The sequence below is a fragment of the Dendrobates tinctorius genome, unplaced genomic scaffold (assembly GCF_039654945.1).
Source record: "Dendrobates tinctorius isolate UK_male_01 unplaced genomic scaffold, ASM3965494v1 ptg000140l, whole genome shotgun sequence".
Lineage (NCBI taxonomy): Eukaryota > Metazoa > Chordata > Amphibia > Anura > Dendrobatidae > Dendrobates > Dendrobates tinctorius.
This window is the reverse complement of record NW_027361808.1, coordinates 13,440,024-13,460,941: the sequence shown is the minus strand read 5'-3', so window position 1 is coordinate 13,460,941 and position 20,918 is coordinate 13,440,024. Positions and strand designations below refer to the sequence as shown.

The window sequence follows — 20,918 nt, the reverse complement described above, 5'->3', positions numbered from 1 at the left end:
GTTAATCACATCCCTACATTTTTGATCTCTAATGACACTATATTGTGAGAGTTCTTTAGAATCAGATGCTGTACAACACTTTAGCAGTGTGAAGTCAATGAAGGTAAAAAACGCATTCTGTTTGTAAGTAAATCTTGAGATACAAATCTATGTATATCATCATTGATAACTTTGAGCCTTTGAGAATACATTTTAGCCTGCTTTTAGATGAGAAGCTTACAGATGACCACTGCACATCCCTAGTGATACTCTATACTAAAGGCCTCCATGACTTGGCTTGTTGAGGATTAGCAATGATGGACACCATTGGCTCTCACACATGGGCTTATGACAGACTTTTGTGGTCTTTTCTGACAAGGCAAAATCCCCCTCCAACCCATCTTATTTTTTGTCACGGCTTCAGTTTCTGCCTTCCATATCACCCAGGGAAGAAATTGATTTATAAGTCAGTTGAACACCTCCTGCTGTGCGAGAACGGTGCAGACTCTGAGCTACTGGTTTCTATTGTAACCTTGAATGTCCTTGTTCAATGAGCCTGCTGGAAATGTACGTTATCAAGGATGAACTGAATCACAACGTGGCAATGAAAACTAGTTCACAAACTGAAGTTGGCTATAGATGACTATAGATCTGAAGTACCTTGTGTTCTTGAATGATATGAGGAATTATGGCTCATTTACATATTACCTATTGGCCCGTTTAGTTTGGCCAGCCACACTTCCCACACTCACTGAATGATTGGTAATAAATATGCACAGACTATCATTGTTCTCGGCAGCACATGTCCTACTCAAGATGATGTGCTGCCGAGAACAAGGTTTGTGCATAGGATAGGTCATCAATGTGTGATCAGTGTCTGACTGGAGGGGGTGCGACACTCGGTACCTCCGCCGATCAGCTGTTACCAGTGTCAGCGGAAGTGCAATGCACAGTTCCAGTGAAAGAATAGTGGTCGCGGCCGGGTACTGCACAGCTGCCCCTTATTGTTTTGAATAGCAGGCGGATGTGCAGTACCCGGCCGCGGGCACTCTTCTGTCAACAGAGATGTGCTGTACAGCTCCATAACTGAGCAGTTCCAGCCAACACCGGGAACAGCCGATCGGTGGGGTACCGGCTGTCACACCTCCACTCATCAGACATTGATGACGTATCCTAAGGAAAAGCCATCAATGATAAAGTCTCGGACAACCCCTTTAAAAATCACTTCAGCCAACATTCAAATGTTTTGCTCTTTCGTCAGTTGATCGGTGGCCTTTTTACGGTGCCCATTTATTGGGAATCAAGCCTTTCGTTCATGATAATTGGCCAGTGTAAATGCACCCTTATTATATAAGTGTATTTGTGCTTCACCAAAGGAGCACAACAAGACACTTTGGTAATGGAGTTCTATTAGTAATAATGATTTTTTTTTTACTTTATACAACATATTTTATTAAGTTTTAAATTTAGAAATGCAGAATGAAAATGATGGGAAGAAAAAGAGGGCATAGTGGGGTGGGGGAAGTAAGGGAAATGGTACATGTTGCACCAAATTTATCAAAACCCAGCATGAGTCATAATACACCAGTGACTGCTATAAACCAGTATTTTATGGGCACATTTCATTCATATCGGTGTATGGCGCTGTGGCAATCACAAACATTGTAATGTCTAAAATGCACAACGAATGTGGAACTTTTGCCTGTGTCTGACGAGTATACAGCATATCCAAACCCCACAGCCCATCTGTATTGTAAAGCACAGTCTATACAACTGGTGGTATAGGCATACGACTGCAGTCATTTACAAAATGTACGGATGGCAAGACCATGACAGAGCTCCACGGAATGTTAGCTCAATTATACCTACTCCTTTTATTCACATCATAGTTGTTGTTCAAATGAATTTGAAGGGATTAAAGAACTTAATTTACACAATAGGCATTGTATTTTTCATATTGAACTTGTCATTATAGAAGCCACATGTCACACAATAAGTGATGGCTAAGAGTCACCTCCCTCCTCTCGGAGCAGTCACCATTGCACAGGTCACAGAGCCTAGAACACTCCCATACACCTCAATGAGCATCTCCAGTTTCTTGTGGTGCATGGAGCTGGTGGGAATCCTATCTATGAATGCTGTTACCAGCCTCTCAGGCAAGATAGCCAACCCATAAAGATGAACTATAGATCCACTATCAGAAAATAAGGGGAGATAAAATATGGTTGTAATTATTTAAAAATAACTAATTATATATTCCCTTTCGAATTTCCTGTTTATCTGGTAGGCTTCAAGTTGTTTCTCTATGCAAAGGACACAGATCCTGCCTTAATGTTATGTAAAGCTTTACCTAAAATAACACGTATTCAGTGGTAGGCCAAACATTTGCCTATCTAATAGTCCATTTAGACAGACTGACTGCACTTCCATTCACACGCAATGATTGTTAGAGGGAATCTGTCAACAGGTGTTTAATACCTCATCTGGAAGCTGCATAATACAGGGGCAGAGACCCTGATTCCAGTGATGCATCCCTTACTGAACTACTTGCAGTCATTCTCACAATCTGAATGTAGCGCTCTGTATAACCCCACCCACATCACTGATTGGCAGATTACTATGTACCCTGTACGTGGGCAGAAAGTAGTCAATCAGTGGTGGGGGTTACAAAAAGCTCATGAATATGCTTGACTACATGGCAACAGGTTTACTATTCCTCTAATGATAATCTCCTGGTGATAAATCAGTGATTTTATAAAAACTACAGCAAGCAGCCCAGTAAGTAACACATCTCTGAAATCAGGGTCGCTGCCCCTACATTATGCTGCTCTTGGATTAGGTAGTAACAATCTGCTGACATATTCCTTTAATATGATTGTACTGTGCCTATAAAATTTCATGTTCTTGACAGCACATGCTCTGTTTAGATAAGATGATGTGCTGCAAAAAAAAAATTGTTTTTATCCCCTTAACGACCAGGGGTATTTTTGGTTTTGCATTTTCATTTTTCCCTCCCCTTCTTTCCAGAGCCATAACTTTTTTATTTTTCCGTCTATATGGCCATGTGAGGGCTTATTTTTTGCGGGACGAGTTGTACTTTTAAATTACTCCATTGGTTTTACCATGTTGTGTACTCGAAAACAGGAAGAAAATTCCAAGTGCGGTGAAATTGCAAAAAAAGTGCAATCCCACACTTGTTTTTTGCTTGACTTTTTTGCTAGGTTCACTAGATGCTAAATCTGACCTGCCATTATGATTCTCCAGGTCATTACGAGTTCATAGACACCAAACATGTCTATGTTCTCTTTTACCTAAGTGGTGAAAAAAAATTCCAAAGTTTGCTTAAAAAAAAAATTGCGCAATTTTCCGAGACCCCTAGCGTCTCTATTTTTCATGATCCGGGGTCGGGTGAAGGCTTAATTTTTCCGTGCTGGGCTGACATTTTTAATGGTACCACTGTTGTGCAGACACGTTCTTTTGATTGCCCGTTCTTGCATTTTAATGCAATGTCTTGGTGACCAAAAAAACGTAATTCTGGCATTTTGAATTTTTTTCTCGCTACGCCGTTTAGCGATCGGGTTAATGCTTTTCTTTATTGATAGATTGGGCAATTCTGAACATGGCAATACCTAATATGTGTATGTGGGATTTTTTTTTACTGTTTTATTTTGATTGGGGCGAAAGGGGGGTGATTTCAACTTTTAGGTTTTTTTTAATTTTTTTATTTTTAAACATTTTTTTTCTTTACTTTTGGCATGCTTCCATAGCCTCCATAGGAGGCTAGAAGCATGCGCAACCCGATTGGCTCTGCTACATTTGGGCGATGAGCAGATCGCCCATATGTAGCAGATTTACTGCTGTGCTTTCAGCGCCGACCATCAGGTGGCGCTGAAAGCCATATGCCTGGAACAACCATAGAGGTCTCATAGAGACCTCTGGTTGTCCAGGCAACATGATGCCGACCCCCGATCACGTGACGGGGGTCAGCGATGAGATCATTTCCGGCCCGGCGGCCAGAAATGCTATTTAAATGCCCGCTGTCAGCTTTGACAGCGGGATTTAGCTAGTTAATAGGCGCGGGCGAATGGCGATTCCACTCGCGCCTATTGCGGGCACATGTCAGCTGTTCATAACAGCTGACATGTCCCGGCTTTGATGCGGTCTCAGCGCCGGAGCCCTCATCAAAGCAGGGGAGATGTCTGATGACGGACTGTGTCCGTCATTGGACATTAAGGGGTTAAAGGGGATATCCAGAACTTTTTTTTTTTTTTTAAAAAGGCATGTAGTTTCTAGCAGAGGCAACTACCTGCCTGTTGTACCCGGCGCCAGTCATTAACTGCTCCTGCTAGAGATTCAGCTGTTTGACAGCCGGATTCCCCCAATTAGGCAGCAGACAGGTAGTTGTCAATCAGCATGACACCAGTAGTCCTGCCCTGTCAACAGGAAGAGAAACTGCTGCTCTGCTGACAGGGAGTTGCTGAATCTTTGGCAGGAGCGGTCAATTTCCGGCACCGGGTACAACAGGCAGGTAGTTGCCTCGGTTAGAAACTACAGGCCTTTTTATTTTAACGTTCCGGATATCTCCTTTAAACTTGCATAAAAATTATTTCACCTAATAAATAAACATTTTCCCTGTTTGTCGGGTGATTGTCGCTTTATACAGGCCGTCAGCCCTAGGAACGCCTGAGATTCCTGATTATTGCCCAGTGTAAATGGGCTCTTAGATTAACAGGGGTGTGATTCGTCAGGATTATTTTGATTATTTTATAAGTTTTTATAGGGGCTTATAGTAAAAAGGCAATGTGATTGCTCCAGAAAAAAAACATGTGGACAATACAATATTCCAAAGGACATGCTTTAACCCCTTCATTACATATGACGTATGTATGATGCAGTCTCCGGTGCTGAGCCCGCATCTTTCACTGCACATAGCAGCTGATTTTATCAGCTGTGATGTGCCTTTTACAGCTGCAGGTGGAGTGGTGCTCTACCTTCAGTTGTTAACCAGCTAAATCCCGGTGTCAGTCTCTACCAGTGGGATTTAACATGCGCGGGCAGAAACCCCGAAAATCTCTCACCAAGCCAAACGAGATCTCACTCTTTGCACTGACGAGGGGCAGTACCCAAAAACATATTGTCTGCAAATTAAGATTATGGTTTGTCTTTTATCCTAAGTTATGTACAAGGCTCGTTAAAGGGTTGATATTGACTTCTAGGATTGCTGCTTCCAATAGTTGGTGCTAGACTAAAGAGACAATTTCCATATTTAATTTCCCAGAGAAGCATTGCAAGGATTTAAAAACTCCTTACTTGGCATGCCAGGCTTGGCATGTCACTCTCTGGAAAGATAAATGTTACCCTTGGATTCCAAGGAGAAAAAAACAAAACACCAGATCTAACTGGCGATCAAAGCATCGTATCTGTACCAAAATGGTATAATTAAAAACGTCAGTTCAGGTCAAAAACAAAAAACACTTACACAGCCCCAGATACTAAAAAATGAAATTCTATGAGTGTCAGAAAATGGCACAAAAGCGTAAACATTTTTTCATCCAAATTTCAATTTTTTTTTTCCAACACTTAAATAAAATGTAAACTATCCCTGTTTGGCATCTTCGTACTAGTGCTGACCAGGGGAATCATATTGTCAGGTTGGTATAACCATGTAGTGAACACAGTAAATAAAAACCACAACATTTTATTGTGGAATTGCACTTTTTTTCAATTTCACCGCACTTGGATTTTTTTTTCCTGTTTTCCATTACACTCTATGGTAAAATTAACAGTGACAATTAAAATTACAACTCGTCCTGCAGAAACCATGCCCTCACAAAGGAATATTGACGGACATATAAAAAAAGTTATGGCTCTTGGAAGAAAGGGAGGAAAAAATGCAACAGAATGGCCGAGAGGGGGAAGAGGGTTAATATTTGTTTTCTACTTTCAGGAAAGTTGGCCTCAAACACTGTAAAGTACCTAACATAACAAATTCAGCAGCTTCTCACCATCCCGGGATCCAGCGACAGTTCCCTGCTGTTCACCTAGTCTCAGTGTTTTGGCTGCAATGGTGACATCACTTTGACCGCGCCCTCCCAGCTGTAGCCAATCACTGAGCTCTGTGACTCATGCCATCTATCCCTGGCACAGCGGCTGAGGGTAGTGATTAGGTACAGTGGTGAGGCACACTGCTGAGTTTATTGTTTAGGTTTTCTACATTTTTTCCCGAAAGTGGAAGACCTCTTGAACCCCTTTGAGACGAAGCCCTTTTTCGTTTTTGCGTTTCTGTTTTTCGCTCCCTTCTTCCCAGGGCCATAACTTTTTTATTTTTCCATCAATATGGCCATGTAAGGGCTTGCTTTTGCATGACGAGTTGTACTTTTGAATGACACCATTTGTTTTACCATATCATGTACTCAAAAACAGGAAAAAAATTTCTAAAATGCGGAGAAATTGCAAAAAAAAAGTGCAATTCCACAAAGTTTTTTGAAATTTTTTTTACCATGTTCACCAAATGCTAAAACCCAACTGCCATTATGATTCTCCAGGTCATTACGAGTTCATAGACACCAAACATGTCTAGGTTCTTTTTTATTTAAGTGGTAAAAAAAAAATTGTGTAATTTTCCGATACCCGAGGCGTCTCCATTTTTCGTGATCTCGGGTTGGGTGAGGGCTTATTTTTTGCACGCCGAGCTGACATTTTAAGGATACAATTTTGATGCAGATACGATCTTTTATCGCCCGTTATTGCATTTTAATGCAATGTTGCGGTGACCAAAAAAACTTAATTCTGGTGCCATTTAAGGATCGGGTTAATCCTTTTTTCTATTGACGGGTTAATCCTTTTTTTTATTGATAGATCAGGCGATTCTGAATGCGGCGATACAAAATATGTGTATGTTTGATTTTTTTTGTTTTATTTTGAATGGGGCGAAAGGGGGGTGATTTGGACTTTTATATATTTTTTTTTATTTTTTTTAAATATTTTTAAAATCTTTTTTTTTTTTACTTTTGGCATGTTTCAATAGTCTTCATGGGAGGCTAGAAGCTGCCATAACCCGATCGGCTCTGCTACATACTGGCGATGATGAGATCGCCTGTATGTAATAGAATTGCTGACTTGCTATGAGTGCTGACGGGGGACACCAATGGGTGGATTTCTGGCACCGTTGCCAGAAGCGCGCGTTAAATGCCGCTGTCAGAGTTTGACATCGACATTTAACGGGTTAATAGCCGTGGATGGAACGCAGTTCCACCCCCGGCTCTTCCAGGCACATGTTAGTTGTTGAAAATAGCTGATGTGCTGGGAAAGATGTGGGCTCACCGCCAGAGCCCACATCAAAGGGCTCCAGAGACACAACATGCACAGTACCAGAACGGCGCATGTTGTGATGGGGTTAATGGAGCATCACGACAGTAGAATAGGTATATGCTTAATAAGCGCTCAACAGACTAACAACAATTTATGTACACTTGGTCCTCAGAAAAAACGACGTAAAAAAATTGAATTTATTACATTTTTTTATCAACATTTCAATAATTAAAACACTAAAGTGTCAGAATGAGAAAATACTTTTTTTCATGTATCAATGGATATTCTACAATGAATGTAATGATGCACCAGCACCACTTCTGAGTGCTGACAAAGCGGTGTCTGCATGCACCCGAAATGTACTTATTTATTACCGTTTTTTACTTACATTGTTACGATGTACAATACAAAATAATATTGTGGTACCGTGTTAGCCAGAAAAATAGATGTAAATACTTATGTCCCCCCCAAAAATTGAGAAAAGTATTCAAGGAGTGATGCCTTTATTGGCTAACCAGAGAAATTATATTTGCAAGCTTTCAAGGCTCAGAAGGCCCCTTCATCAGGCTATTACTGAGAGGAGATGGCAACATTTCTATAGGAATCTCTCATGTGCTTGTATAATTCCTATATAAATGTTGCCATCTCTTCTCAGTATACTGTATGCCTGCTGAAGGGGTCTTCTGAGCCTTGAAAGTTTGCAAATATAATTTCTCTGGTTAGCCAATAAAGGTATCACTCCTTGAATACTTTTCTCAATTTTTAGGGGGGACATAAGTATTTACATTTACTTACATTGTAAAATTGTATAATTCTTATATTTCATTTTAGACATTGAAGGAGTTTGGATGTACATTTATAACACAAATTGAACTCATTTGTCTTTTACAGGACCCATCCATCACTACTGGCATACACGACAAGCTTCAGGTACCAAACACCATTCGAAAGTCTTGGAATGAGAGAGACAACCGTTGTGATATCTGTGCCACCCATCTCAATCAGCTAAAACAGGAAGCGATACAGATGGTTACTTCTCTGGAGCAGTATGCCAATGCTGAACACAACGATGCGGCATCTCCAGGGTCTCCTCCTGGACATTCTAATATTCCAGCCTTAGTAGGTCCAAGACACATAGGAAGCCTCCAGCCAAAAGAATGGGTTTATATGCCAAACGCCTACACCACACCAAATTACCCTGGCTTTGTGGCCAACAAACATGCAGGGAAACCTAACAGTCTTGGGCTTGCCAATGGTCAAGAAAAGAAAAATGGGTCTCCTTCCCATCAAGCCAAAGCCAGTCTACCAATGGCAACAAGCCCAAGTAATGGCAATATAATGAATTCGGTAGCCATTCAAGCTCATCAGTATCTCGATGGTACATGGTCATTATCAAGAGCTAACGGCGTGACACTGTACCCATATCAAGTAAGTCTATTTTTTATCATGAACATGTTTTGCTTGTTGGATTGTTCATTTATATATGGTAAAATTAATCCCTAGACATTCCAAGATGACTGCTTATTACACTGCTTGTGAAATGTCTATCAATGTGATTTCACTACTACTGGCTTTATATATGGAACGGAGAGCCTGTGACAGTCCCAGACTGTAATTCTTTCCTGATGGAGTTCATATAGAGTAGCTACCTACCGTGTAGAGACCCTTCCCATTGATTGGGACCCCCCAGTTGGAAATTCTTTTGAACATTTCCAGGAATAATAATAACAGAGGAAGAACCAATGCTGACTTCTTATAAACACTCCAGCATTGGTATTTCAGAGTGAATATCAATACTTTCAATCCAGTTGTATCATTGTAAAATAACCTGTTGTTTCAGCCAACTTTTTGTGTTAAAATTTGTTTCTAACACTTTTTGGCAGTTTTTTTCACAACCACAATCTGCATTTAAAAAAATAATTTGAAATCTTGCAATTTTCACTGTAGCCACTCTTGCTACTTTAGACTATACCAAATTTCTAATATTGTTTTTTAAATACAGATTGTAAGACATTTCTATTAGGCTATGTACACACATACCGGAACTCTCGCAGAAATTACCGCGAGAATTCCGGAATTCCATTGAAAATCGCATTTTAAATTCCTGCGATTTTCCCGCGGAAAAACTAGCATTTTGCAAGCGTAATTAGCTTGCAAAATGCTAGCGTTTTCCAAGCGATCTGTAGCATCGCTTGGAGAACTGATTGACAGGTTGGTCACACTCGTCAAACATAGTGTTTGACGAGTGTGACCAACTTTTTACTACTGAGGCCGCCTATGCGGCATCAGTAGTAAAAGATAGAATGTAAAAAAAATTAAAAATAGTGTTATTCTTACCTTCCGACGTCCCGCGCATCCGTTCCCAGTAATCCTTTGCGAAAATGCCCGCCATGACGTCCGTTCTCGCGGGATCGCGATGTCTCGCGGTCATTCGCGATGACGTCGCGCAAATGACCGCGAGACTTCGCGATCCCACGAGAACGGAAGTCTTCGCGGGCATTTTCGCAAAGGCTTACTTGGACCGGGAGCGTGGAGAGAGGCGGGAATGCTGCGCGGGACGCCGGAAGGTGAGAATAACAATATTTTTTATTTTAAATTCTATTTTTTACAGGGATATGGTACCCAAAGCCCGGAGGACAGTCTCCTCTCCTCCGGACCGTGGGTACCATCCGCAATTGTTCTGCTTACTTTCCGCATGGTGTGCACAGCCACATGCGGGAAGTAAGCGGAACAATGCATTCCTATGGGTGCAGGATCGCCGCGATTCCGCAAATTAATGAGCATGCTGCGTTTTTTACCGCAAAGCGATTCCGCCGCGGTAAAAACCGCAGCATTAGCACAGCATTGCGGAATCCCATAGGAATGCATGGGATGCTTATTTTTCGCGTTTTCGCGGCAAAATCGCGCGGTTAAAACTGCCGCGTAAAAAGCGAAAAAAATGCCACGTGTGAACTCAGCCTTAAAGGCAATCTGTCTCTAGGCTTTTACTGCCCCATCTGAGAGCAGCCATGATGTAGGGGCAGTTACCCTGATCCCAGCGATGTGTCACTTATTGGGCTGCTTGTTGTCATTTTGATAAAATTGCTGTTTTATCTGCAGCAGTTCTCTCTGAATGCTGAGCTCTGTATAGCCCCGCCCACACCTCTGATTGGCAGCTTTCTACTCATGTACTGGGTGCAGAGAAAACTGCCAATCAGTGCAGGGGGCTGGGTTACACAGAGCTCATCATGAATATACTTGGCAGCAGGTTTGCAAACTCTCTAGTGATAATCTCCTGCTCATAAAACTGTTATTTTTATCAAAACTACACTAAGTAGCCCAGTAAATGATACATCTCTAGAATCAGTGTCTCTGCCTCTAAATTATGCTGCTCATAGATTAGGTGGAAAAAACCTGGTGCAAATTTCTGCTAAAATGGTTTGCTTCTATTCATTTCCATGTGAGATTTTGAGAAGTTTCAAATAGATAACATAGGCTAAGTGGATATTACGTGACAATGTAAAGCTAGTTTGTCCCATCAAAACTCAATTTGAACTATTTACACTGTGCTATAGGGAACTTGGTCAATATAAAACTCATACCTGTAGTGTAGATTTCCCTTCTTATTGCATACACAAACAATGTTATTGTATATTGTGAGGCAGTGACCGGAGTCATATGTGAGGGTCGCTATGTGTCCCCCTGGATACACTAAGAAGCGTATTAGGTCCGCTGGAGTACCCTGTAGTCACAGCAACTTGCCTGTGAGCCACAAGGCAGAATAAAAGTGAGTGTGAACTTGGTCAAATTATTTTTGACCAAGGAGCTTGTTCAGGAACACCCGGTATGAGCTTTTATTTTTGTAACGGACTGCAGGAAGGTAGTGGGGCCGGTCCGTTTCCTCCAGCCCAGATCTTATAAGTGGCCCATGGCCACAGAGTCTTCAGGAAAGGAAAAAAAAAACTACAAGAGGGTTTTGGGTATGTCAGTTTTGGGGCCTGCAAGCAGGCAGAGCAGTTGGTCTGCAGAGCACTCCCTGTGTGAGGCAACACAGGGCCAAGCGGAGCCAAAGGTCTGGCACCCCTGCACACATGGCAGTGCGGTCACTCACGGCGACCAAACTGTTTTGTGTTTTTCCCAGCTGCGATCCGGAGGATACAGCGTGCTGTGCACTGTGTAAGTTTTGGACATTAAACACATTTTGTTTTGTACTTGCTTGGGTCACTGCCTCATCACTGCACAGCGTGGACACCGCTGCATTACAGTATGCAAATGAGCGCTTCTGAGTGCACCATTTCACCCCCTCAATCAACATGTTACACAATTCCCCTTAGCTTGACTGACTGCACTAGCTCGACTAGACCCAGCACTGCTGCATTGAATCTCCAATGCCTTACACGTCCATGCAGACACAGAAGAAGCCAAACAGGCATGCACACACAGTGTCAAAGCATGTACACTTTGCTCCCTCTCTCCTGTCTGCAGCTCACACTCCTATGTGATCCTTCACATAGCATTCGCTCACTACTATGGTGCTGCAAACAGGAAAGAGGATGAAAGTGTGCCTGCACTGTGTGCGAATGTGCGGGCTTGTTTGGCTCATGTATTGTCAGGGCGGATGTGCAGGACACCGGGTTCAATTCAGGCCACACTGTCAGTAATGCTAAGGGGAGGTGTGTGGCATGTTGCTTGAAGAACAATGCACTAAGCCCTTGACCATGCCAACAATGCACTGAGGTTCTCCCATTTGCCAATGCAATAAACTAATTTTTCAGTAAAGATTGAATTGTATACTGTCTATTTAACAGGGGTTAATTCCCTTATCGGAATGTGTATGTTGTTTAAATCGGGTTAGGGGGTGTGGTAGCTCAACTGGTGGAACGTGGAGGTAGATAACAGGAACACTGTCTCTTTAAGGCCCCGTCTCACATAGCGAGATCACTAGAGAGATTGCTGAAGCGTCACCGGTTTTGTGATGCAACAGCGACCTCGCTAGCGATCTCGCTACGCCAGCGACCAGGCCCTCGCTGCGATGTCGTTGATCGTGCTCGAATATCCTGGGCCATTTTTTGATCGCTGGTGTCCTGCTGGCCAGCGCGCATTGCTGTGTTTGAAGCCATAATCAACGAAGAGCGACCTCGTTGGTGACGCAGAACTCAGGGACGCAGGCGGGAATCGTCAGAAAAGCTGCTGTGTGACAAGGTACCAACGACCGTTGAGGTCATTATACGGATCGCCGGATCGTTGCTGCATCGCTGAAGAGATCTGCCTGTTTGGCAGCTTACTAGCGTCCATGTAGCGATGCACCAGCGATCCTTACCAGGTCGTATCGCTGTCGGGATCGCTGGTGCGTCTCTATGTGAAACGGGACCCTTAGTCTTCAGTTGGTTTATTATAAGGCAGCATAAACCAACTAGAAGTGGAAAGTAAACACAGCGCTTCAGGCAAAAACAAGAAAACAGCAAAGGAAAAAAAACAGAGTCCATGCGTTGCGGGTAACATCTCGTTCTGGAGCAACACAGGTTCAGGCTTTCCTCTACAAGACACAAAGCCACTGGAGATCCTCTCTCCAGTCTTGCTGATCAAAGACTGCCTCTGAAACCAAGCAGTTTTAGCCTCAGACCATGTGACTCTTCCCCCATATGACTGAACACATGACTGTGACATCACACAGGTCCTGTCATCTCTGCAGGTGGAGATAAGGTGGACATTCTCCCACCCGCTCGATGAATGTCCATATAAAACCAGCCCATTTATGCCACTTTATTTAAACCTCACAGCAAGTAGTGTGCTGTAGGAAATTACTTTGGATTTTACATCACTGATGCCATTGTGTGTAGTGACACATATCTCCTCTCTAGCACTCTACCAGTGACTTTGTCACAGGGATTACAGACTCCTTTTAAAGGCCAACTATTGTTGGTAAAGAGAAGCGAGTAGTTTTTATTTTAAAATTAATGTAAATTTTAATTAGAAATTCAAAATTTAAAAAAAATAAAGATAAAAAATGGTTGGATTAAAATTGAAATGGTTTGAGAGTAGAAAAAAAATCATACTGTACAATATTCTTGTCTAGTGCATCAGGGGTTTATATCAGAATCATGTGAGCGAATCTGCTCTGTCTCTATTCTGCCCTCTTGAATGTGTATTGGGTATTGTGGCCTCTTATAACATCACATTGTCAAGCTGATTCTTAATTACCAGTGATGCTGGCTAGACTGCTCGGCTCCTAGTGGGGGCATCCTACACTTCTGAAACTTGGGAGTTCCCATCTTCTCAGACTTCTCAGAAGTGGTTGAGAGCCCCTGAAACTAACCCCTTCTGTCTCCTGAACAAGTATCATCTTCTGTGTCATGCTACACAGTACTTGCAGTAGGAAAGGTACAAGTTGTAAAATATACTGTATTTTACAATCCTTAAACCAGTCATATTTTACAGCTCAGTAATTGCATCTGTAATCCATATATTTCTTTAAAAAAAAATTCCTTTGCAAAATAAATAGGAAGTTAACGGCAAGCTTCAGACGTTCTTACTAACTCATCCCCAGTAGGGTGAATTCATTTTCATAATGTTTCTGGATTTACTCAGTGTATCAAAACTAAGAATGCAGGTCGTTAATATTAGATCTGAGAAGGTCGGACTCATATGTGAATGTTTAGCTTAACAGAGTATGTATATGTTTTATACGGAAAGTGGAAACTAAGGGTGGATTTACACTGTCTGATGCACAGTGTTAAATAACCACAGACCATCAATGTGTCACCAACCTGTGCCAACAGTTTGTCTTAGGATAACAAAACGATTGTGCATTTAAGTCCAAAATACCCAGCCGTTGTCTCCCTCAACATCTTTCAAGTCTGCCTAACTCTTACCAATAGAGATGAGCGACTTTGCCTTTTTTAGGGTGGAGTCGGGTTTCATCGAAATCGGCCGACTATAGCAAAAAGTTGGAGGCCGACTGAAACACGAAACCCAATGCAAGTCAATGGGGAAGCAAAGTCGGCAGGGAGTGGAGGACAGTAAACACACCTACAGTGCCCATTTCAATGCCAAAAACATCAATTCTTGTTACTGAAGCTTGTCAACCTTAATTTACTTCATAATAATAGTTACGCATTGAAAACTGGGTTTTTTTTGGCTAAAGTTGTGGGGGGGGGGGGTAGGACTGGCTCCAGGTTTTCATGTGCCCTGGGCCAAAGAGTGTCAGTGCGCCTTTTTAACACATACCACAACTTATGATGCTCCGATACGGCACAGAAATATAGGTATAGTACAATGACAAATACTTCACTGCTTATATGACATGACTGATCTATTTTAAATTGTACAATAGCTCAAAAAAAGGACAGTATATTACTCCATACAGTATTATGGCCACCACATTGTGCGCCATACAGAATAATGAGCCCATATATTTCTCCATACAGATTAATTGGTCACATATAATGTTCCATACAGTATATGATGAGCTCCACATAACGCTACAGTATATGATGGTCCCCATTGACGATGCTCCAGTGTGTTATGGGCCCAAATAATGCTCCATATATAATGGGCCCCATTTGTAATGCTCCAGTGTGTAATGTGCCCCATAGATGCTACTCCAGTGTCTGATCTGCCCCATTTAGAATGCTCCAGTATATGATGGGCTCCATGGATGATGCTCCAGTGTAGAGTTGAGCGACTTTGGTCGGATCGGGTTTCATGAAAGAAAATTTGTTTCAGATGAAACTGGTCCGACTAGGGCAAAAAAAGTCGGAGTTTTGTCCGAAACCTGACCCCAATGCAAGTCAATGGGAAATAAAAGTCGGCATTGAGTGGATGAATGTCATCCGCTCAATGCTGACTTTTATTTCCCATTGATTTGCATTGGGGACGGGTTTCAGACGAAACTCCAACTTTTTTTGCCCTTGTCGGACCAGTTTCATCTGAAACAAATTTTGTTTCATGAAACCCGATTTGACCAAAGTCGCTCAACTCTACTCCAGTGTCTTATGGGCCCAAATAATGCTCCATATACAATGGGCCCCATTTGTATTGCTCCAGTGTATAATGTGCCCCATAGATGCTGCTCCAGTGTCTGATCTGCCCCATTTAGAATGCTCCAGTATATTATGGGCCCCATGGATGATGCTCCAGTGTCCTATGGGCCCAAATAATGCTCCATATATAATGGGCCCCATTTGTAATGCTCCAGTGTATAATGTGCCCCATAGATGCTGCTCCAGTGTCTGATGTCCCCCATCTGGAATGCTCCACTATATGATGGGCCTCATGGATGATGCTCCAGTGTATGATGGGCCCTAATAATGCTCAATATATAATGGGCTCCATTTCTAATGCTCCAGTGTATAATGAGCCCCGTAAATGCTGCTCCAGTGTCTGATGTCCCCCATTTGGAATGCTACAGTATGTGATGGGCCCCATTTTTAATTAACCCAGGCATGGTATGTGAAAAGAGCTCCGTGGAGTAATCTGAAGTGTGTGCTGCCGCATCCTTCATTTTGGTGTGGGTGAAGGCCACAAGGAAAGGGATTGCTCCTGACCAGAAGCCTACACTGACGACTCAGTGCTTGCATTTTTTTAAACTTCAGAAGAGGAGGCGATAGAGCTGGAGGCTGTTTCAGCAATGTAAGCCAAAAAAAGTTCCTGATGCTCCGGCTTTAAAAGCAGTCTACCTACTCCCAATAAAGGGAGCCTTACAGGCCTTCCAGAGCTACACCATGACGCAGGCTCAACACCTCCTGCCTTAGCTGCTATTGTGTTTTTGGCACTACCAGCAGATGCACCACCACCACCATCAGTACCAGGTGCCCCCCACGCCCACGTCTGTGTCCTCTTCCACCATACTTCTTCAAGTTTTGGAAAATGGACCCAAAATACCAGCAGATATATGGTACTGTATCAGAAGCGTACAGCTCTATACAGTCTAGGGATAACAGAAAATCTCCGTATATATTTCATGAGTCATACACAGACGCTCACAGGCTCAGTATGGAGTACACAAAATAAAAAGTTGAAAAAGGGTGCAGTATCACCAGATACAAGGTATATATAGTATAGTGTAAATACTTGGAATCTCCGTATATATTTCAGGAGGCAGACACAAATGCTCTCATGCCCAGTATGGATTACACAAGAATATGAAAAGCTGTAATTGGGTAATGTAACACAAGCGTATAGCTGTATACAGTGTTGGGGTAATCTTAAATCTCCAAATATATTTCCGGAGTAACAGACAGACGTTCACAGGCTCATTATGGATAACACCAGAATCTAAATAGCAAAAAAGGTTACTGTATCAGAAGCGTACAGCTGTATACAGTGTTGGCCAAATTTGAAATCTCGATATATATTTCCAGAGTCACCCTCAGATGCTCACTCAGTCTGGGTTTGACCATAATAAAAAAATGTTGTAAAGAAGGTACTGGATAACAAGATAGCAAGTATATATATTATAGGGTACAATTGAAATCTCTGTATACATAGTCCCGTAGTCACTCTAAGAAGGTCACTCAGTATGGATTTGACCGTAATACTAAATGTCGAGCAAAGGTACTGTAAACAAGATACAAGCTGTATCGAGTATAGGGTAAAAATTGGTATCTACGATTCACCGTATATATAGAAGGCGTAAACCACACACGCTCACTCCCAATGGATGATACCGTAATAACAAATTTTGAACAAAGGTACTGTATCAGCACATACCAGGTGTATCCAGTCTAGGGATAATTGTAAATTTCCGTCTATACTTCCGGAGTCAGACACAGACACTCACAGGCCTCACTATGTATTACACCAGAATTTAAAAAGTAAAAAAAGGGAAAGGTATTTGAAGCGTACAACAGTATACAGTGTTGTGGTACTTTTAAATCTTCGTTTATATTTCAATCTCAGTAAGCCAGTCCAGACTCTCCGCTACTGGAAACTACATGGATACAAGTACAGACGGAAAGTCGATTGTTAGCAGAAATTTGGGAATTACTCATAGCGGGAAAACCTCCCGGTAGATGTTGCAGAGGCGATGCAGACCCTCAATTACTGTGTCTGTGGAGACAGCGAAAATGGTTCTTTGTGAAGAAAGGATTGCTTTATCGCAGTAGCGTGGATCACATCACCGTTACTCGTCTCCATCAAATTGTGATCACACGGAGAGATGTAGACATGGTCCTCACTGCCTATCATGTGTCTGGTCATTTTGGAGTGCAAAAGACAGAAGCCACAGGCCGTAGGTGATTCTATTGGATTGGCATGAGAGGAGACTTTGAAAAATGCTAGCAGGAATGTCACACGTCTGTGACTATCACAACTGTGAAAGGTGATCATAAAGCAACACTGCATCCGCTTGTAAGTTGACGTCCATTGCAATGGTAGCCTTTTATCATCTGAAGGTAGAGGCCAGCAGGACAGGCCATAGCTACATCTTAACCATCATTGATCAATACACCAAATTTCTAGTGGCCGTCCCTGTGAAGGATTTAACTGCCCAGACTACACAGCGGTGGAGCAGGGAGAGGTAAGTATTGCAACTTGCAAGTGCTGTGGCCATGACCAAGCAAGGGGGGCACACTCGTTGTCGACGGTACTGGCACAGGGCCCATCATAGTATGCTGGTGTGTCTGACGGCGAGTGGGCCCCCCCACCATCAGAGACACTGTATGAGGGGCCCTGTGCCAGTGCCGTCTGCCATCAGTGGGCCCGTCCACCTGTTCAGCACAACGGCACTTGCCCGGGTGCGCCAGGTGTTGACCCCAGCCCTTGGGGGAGTGGGCAGCCCAGTTAGGGAGGTTTAAAAAATGGCATATGTTGATGTGTAGGCTGGACATTCAGCTGCTGCAAATGGCGGAATTGGGCAAGTCCGAGGAAAAGGAGGACAAAAGCGACGCAGTTTTCTGGCAACCTATTTGTTATCAGTGGAAGGTGGGACAAAATCCTTTGAAACCCATGCATGGTTCATTTTAATGAAGGTTAGATCATCAACATTTTGGGTCGACAGACGGGTCCTTTTTTCTGTCAGGATTGATCCAGCAGCACTGAAGACTCTTTCAGATAACACACTAGCAGCAGGGCAAGCGAACTCCTGTAAGGCATAGTGTGCCAATTCAGGCCAGGTGTCCAGTTTAGGCTGTGTGCACATGCTGCGGATTAGGTGCGGATTCATCTGCGTGGATTTTGTAAAATCCGCAGGTGAAACCGCATGTCAAAATACCTGCGCTTTTACTTGCGGATTGCTCTGCGGTTTTGCCCTGTGGTTTTTCATCTCCTCAATGGAGGAGATGGCAAACCGCAGCAGAATCCGCAGAAAGAATTGACATGTCAATTCTTTCTGCGGATTGAAAACCGCAGATAATCCGCGCGGAAAATTCCGCACCGTCTGTATTGCGGTTTTTGATTCCCATAGGGAATCATGGTACTGTACACCGCAGCAAAAACTGCTGCGGGTCCGCAGCAGCCAAAACCGCTGCGGAACCGCAGCAAAATCCGCAGCGTGTGCATACAGCCTAAGAGGCCCAATAGTCAAAGGGGAATGACCTGTGAGGGAGAACATCAATATGGGAGGAGAAGTAGTTTGTAACCATAGTTGGCAACTGCTGTCTCCTGTCACTTTAATCGATGCAGTATTAGCAGTCGTGTGAGCGGTACTTGAGAAATCATTCCACAACATGGTCATTAAACCCCTGTCTCCATCGCCACTTCGGCTGTGTGCACCATGAACACCTCTTCCATTGTTCCCACTACGGTTCGTGGGAGAACCAGCACCGCTGCTGTGTGCTGGGAAAGCCTCAAACAAACGGTTTACCAGAGTTGCTTGTTTGTTAGCCAATATTATCTCTAGCTTCTCCTGTGGCATGATGTTGTGTAATTTGCCTTTGTAGCGTGGATCGAGGATGCTGGCCAGCCAGTAGTCATCATCCTTCATCATTTTGGCAATGCGGGGGTCCCTTTTTATGATCCGCAAGGCATAATCGCATATGTGGGCCAATGTTCCAGGTGTCAATAATGCACTGCCACAGCTGGGTGGAGGAGCACTTTCTGGTAAATCCACATCCCTACAGTCACGCACAAACACTGTACCTGACCTTGGAACGCCAACATTTTCTCTTGCCCCCTGAGAAGCATCATCCTGCCCAAAATAATCATCCCCCTCATCCTCCTCCTCTTCCTCTTCTTCCTCCACCTTCTTCCTCCACCTAATGCGAACGTCAGATATACAATACTGTTTGAGAATCGGACAGTTGTATATGGTGTCTGTATGGAAAATTGTCAATCTCCGTCTATTTTTATACGGAGTGACACACACTGTCTCTGTCTAGTTTTGACCATAATCAAACAGCAGATATACGAAACTGATTGAAAAGCGGACTGCTCTCTAAGGTGTAGGTCTGGAAAAATGGAAAATCTCCGCGGCTTGTTTTTTCAGAGTCACACACAGATAGCTTCTATTTGTCCATGATACAAGGCGGTACACAGTAGTGTGTGAAGAGCGTACACCGCTATACGGAGTCTGTATGGAAAATTGTCAATCTCCGTCTGTTTGTATACGGAGTGATACACGCTGTCTCTGTCTAGTTTTGACCATAATCTAACAGCAGATATACAAAACTGTTTGAAAAGCGGACAGCTCTCTAAGGTGTAGGTCTGGAAAATGGAAAATCTCCTCGGCTTGTTTTTCCAGAGTCACACAGAGATAGCTTGTATTTGTCCGTGATACCAGCCGGTACACGGTAGTGTGTGAGGAGCATACACTGCTATTTGGTGTGTGAAAAAATGAACGCTCGATAACTCAGCAGAATAAAATAATAAAAGTTGGAGTGCTTTGAAAAAAGCAGTTTGAACAGCAGTGTGCACACAGCAATGCAGCTAGCAGGTAGTCTTAAAAGGCAGCCTAATCACCACCAGCGCTGCTGCACACAACAAAAATCTTCCCCTTTCACTGCACACTAACTGTACAGTGAAAAGCGCTTTCAGCAGAAGCAATTTTTTTTCTTCCCTGCCTAACACTCTCCCTATTCAGAATCATCAGCAGCAGCACCTCTCCCTATTCTAAGATCAGCAGAAGTAAGATGGCGGTCACGGGCTTTTATACCCACTGTGCTGCACACAAAGCCAGCCTGTTGTGAATTCACTTTCTGGCCTACTTCTGGTTACTAGTGAAGGTAGTGGAGCTGGTTATATTGACAGAGGGGTCGCGAGTTCTCTTTCCGGGCTCGCTCTGGTGGTTACAGGAGGTAATGGAGCTGATCTAATTAACAGAGGCCTGCCACCTGATAATGAGGAGGACGATTGGACATTTGGAGTTTCTGACTGGATTTAAGACAGCCGACTCCCTCTATCCCTGCTGGTGATTTTTTCCTGCCTCCTGAGGTCTTAGTTTCCAGGTCAGTCCCTGCATGCTCAAGCTAAGTGTTCTTTTGCTATTGTTCACATTTGATTTGGTTTTGTCTATTTCAGTTTTGTGTGGTCAGCCAGCCCTGGCTGGGGCTGTGCTGAATTTCCATCCTTATGTTACTGTTTGTGCCAGTTTGTTTTTGTCCCTTATTAGATTGGCCTCTCTTTGCTCTGCATTCAGAATATACCAGAGTGCTGATATAGTGGGCGAAGTCTAGTGACTTCAGTATTTTTTCTATCAGACGTGTTGGGCATTT

At 43.1% G+C, this 20,918-nt stretch overlaps 1 protein-coding gene across 1 annotated transcript in view; it reads left to right on the top strand.

Moving 5' to 3' along the window:
• The window catches only part of KIF26B (kinesin family member 26B), a 641,515-nt gene that overhangs the window by 241,443 nt on the left and 379,154 nt on the right, over positions 1-20,918 (top strand). Inside the window, exon 3 of the mRNA XM_073545144.1 lies at positions 8,182-8,718. Coding sequence (XP_073401245.1) covers positions 8,182-8,718 — 537 coding nt within the window. The remainder of the gene's footprint in view (positions 1-8,181; positions 8,719-20,918) is intronic.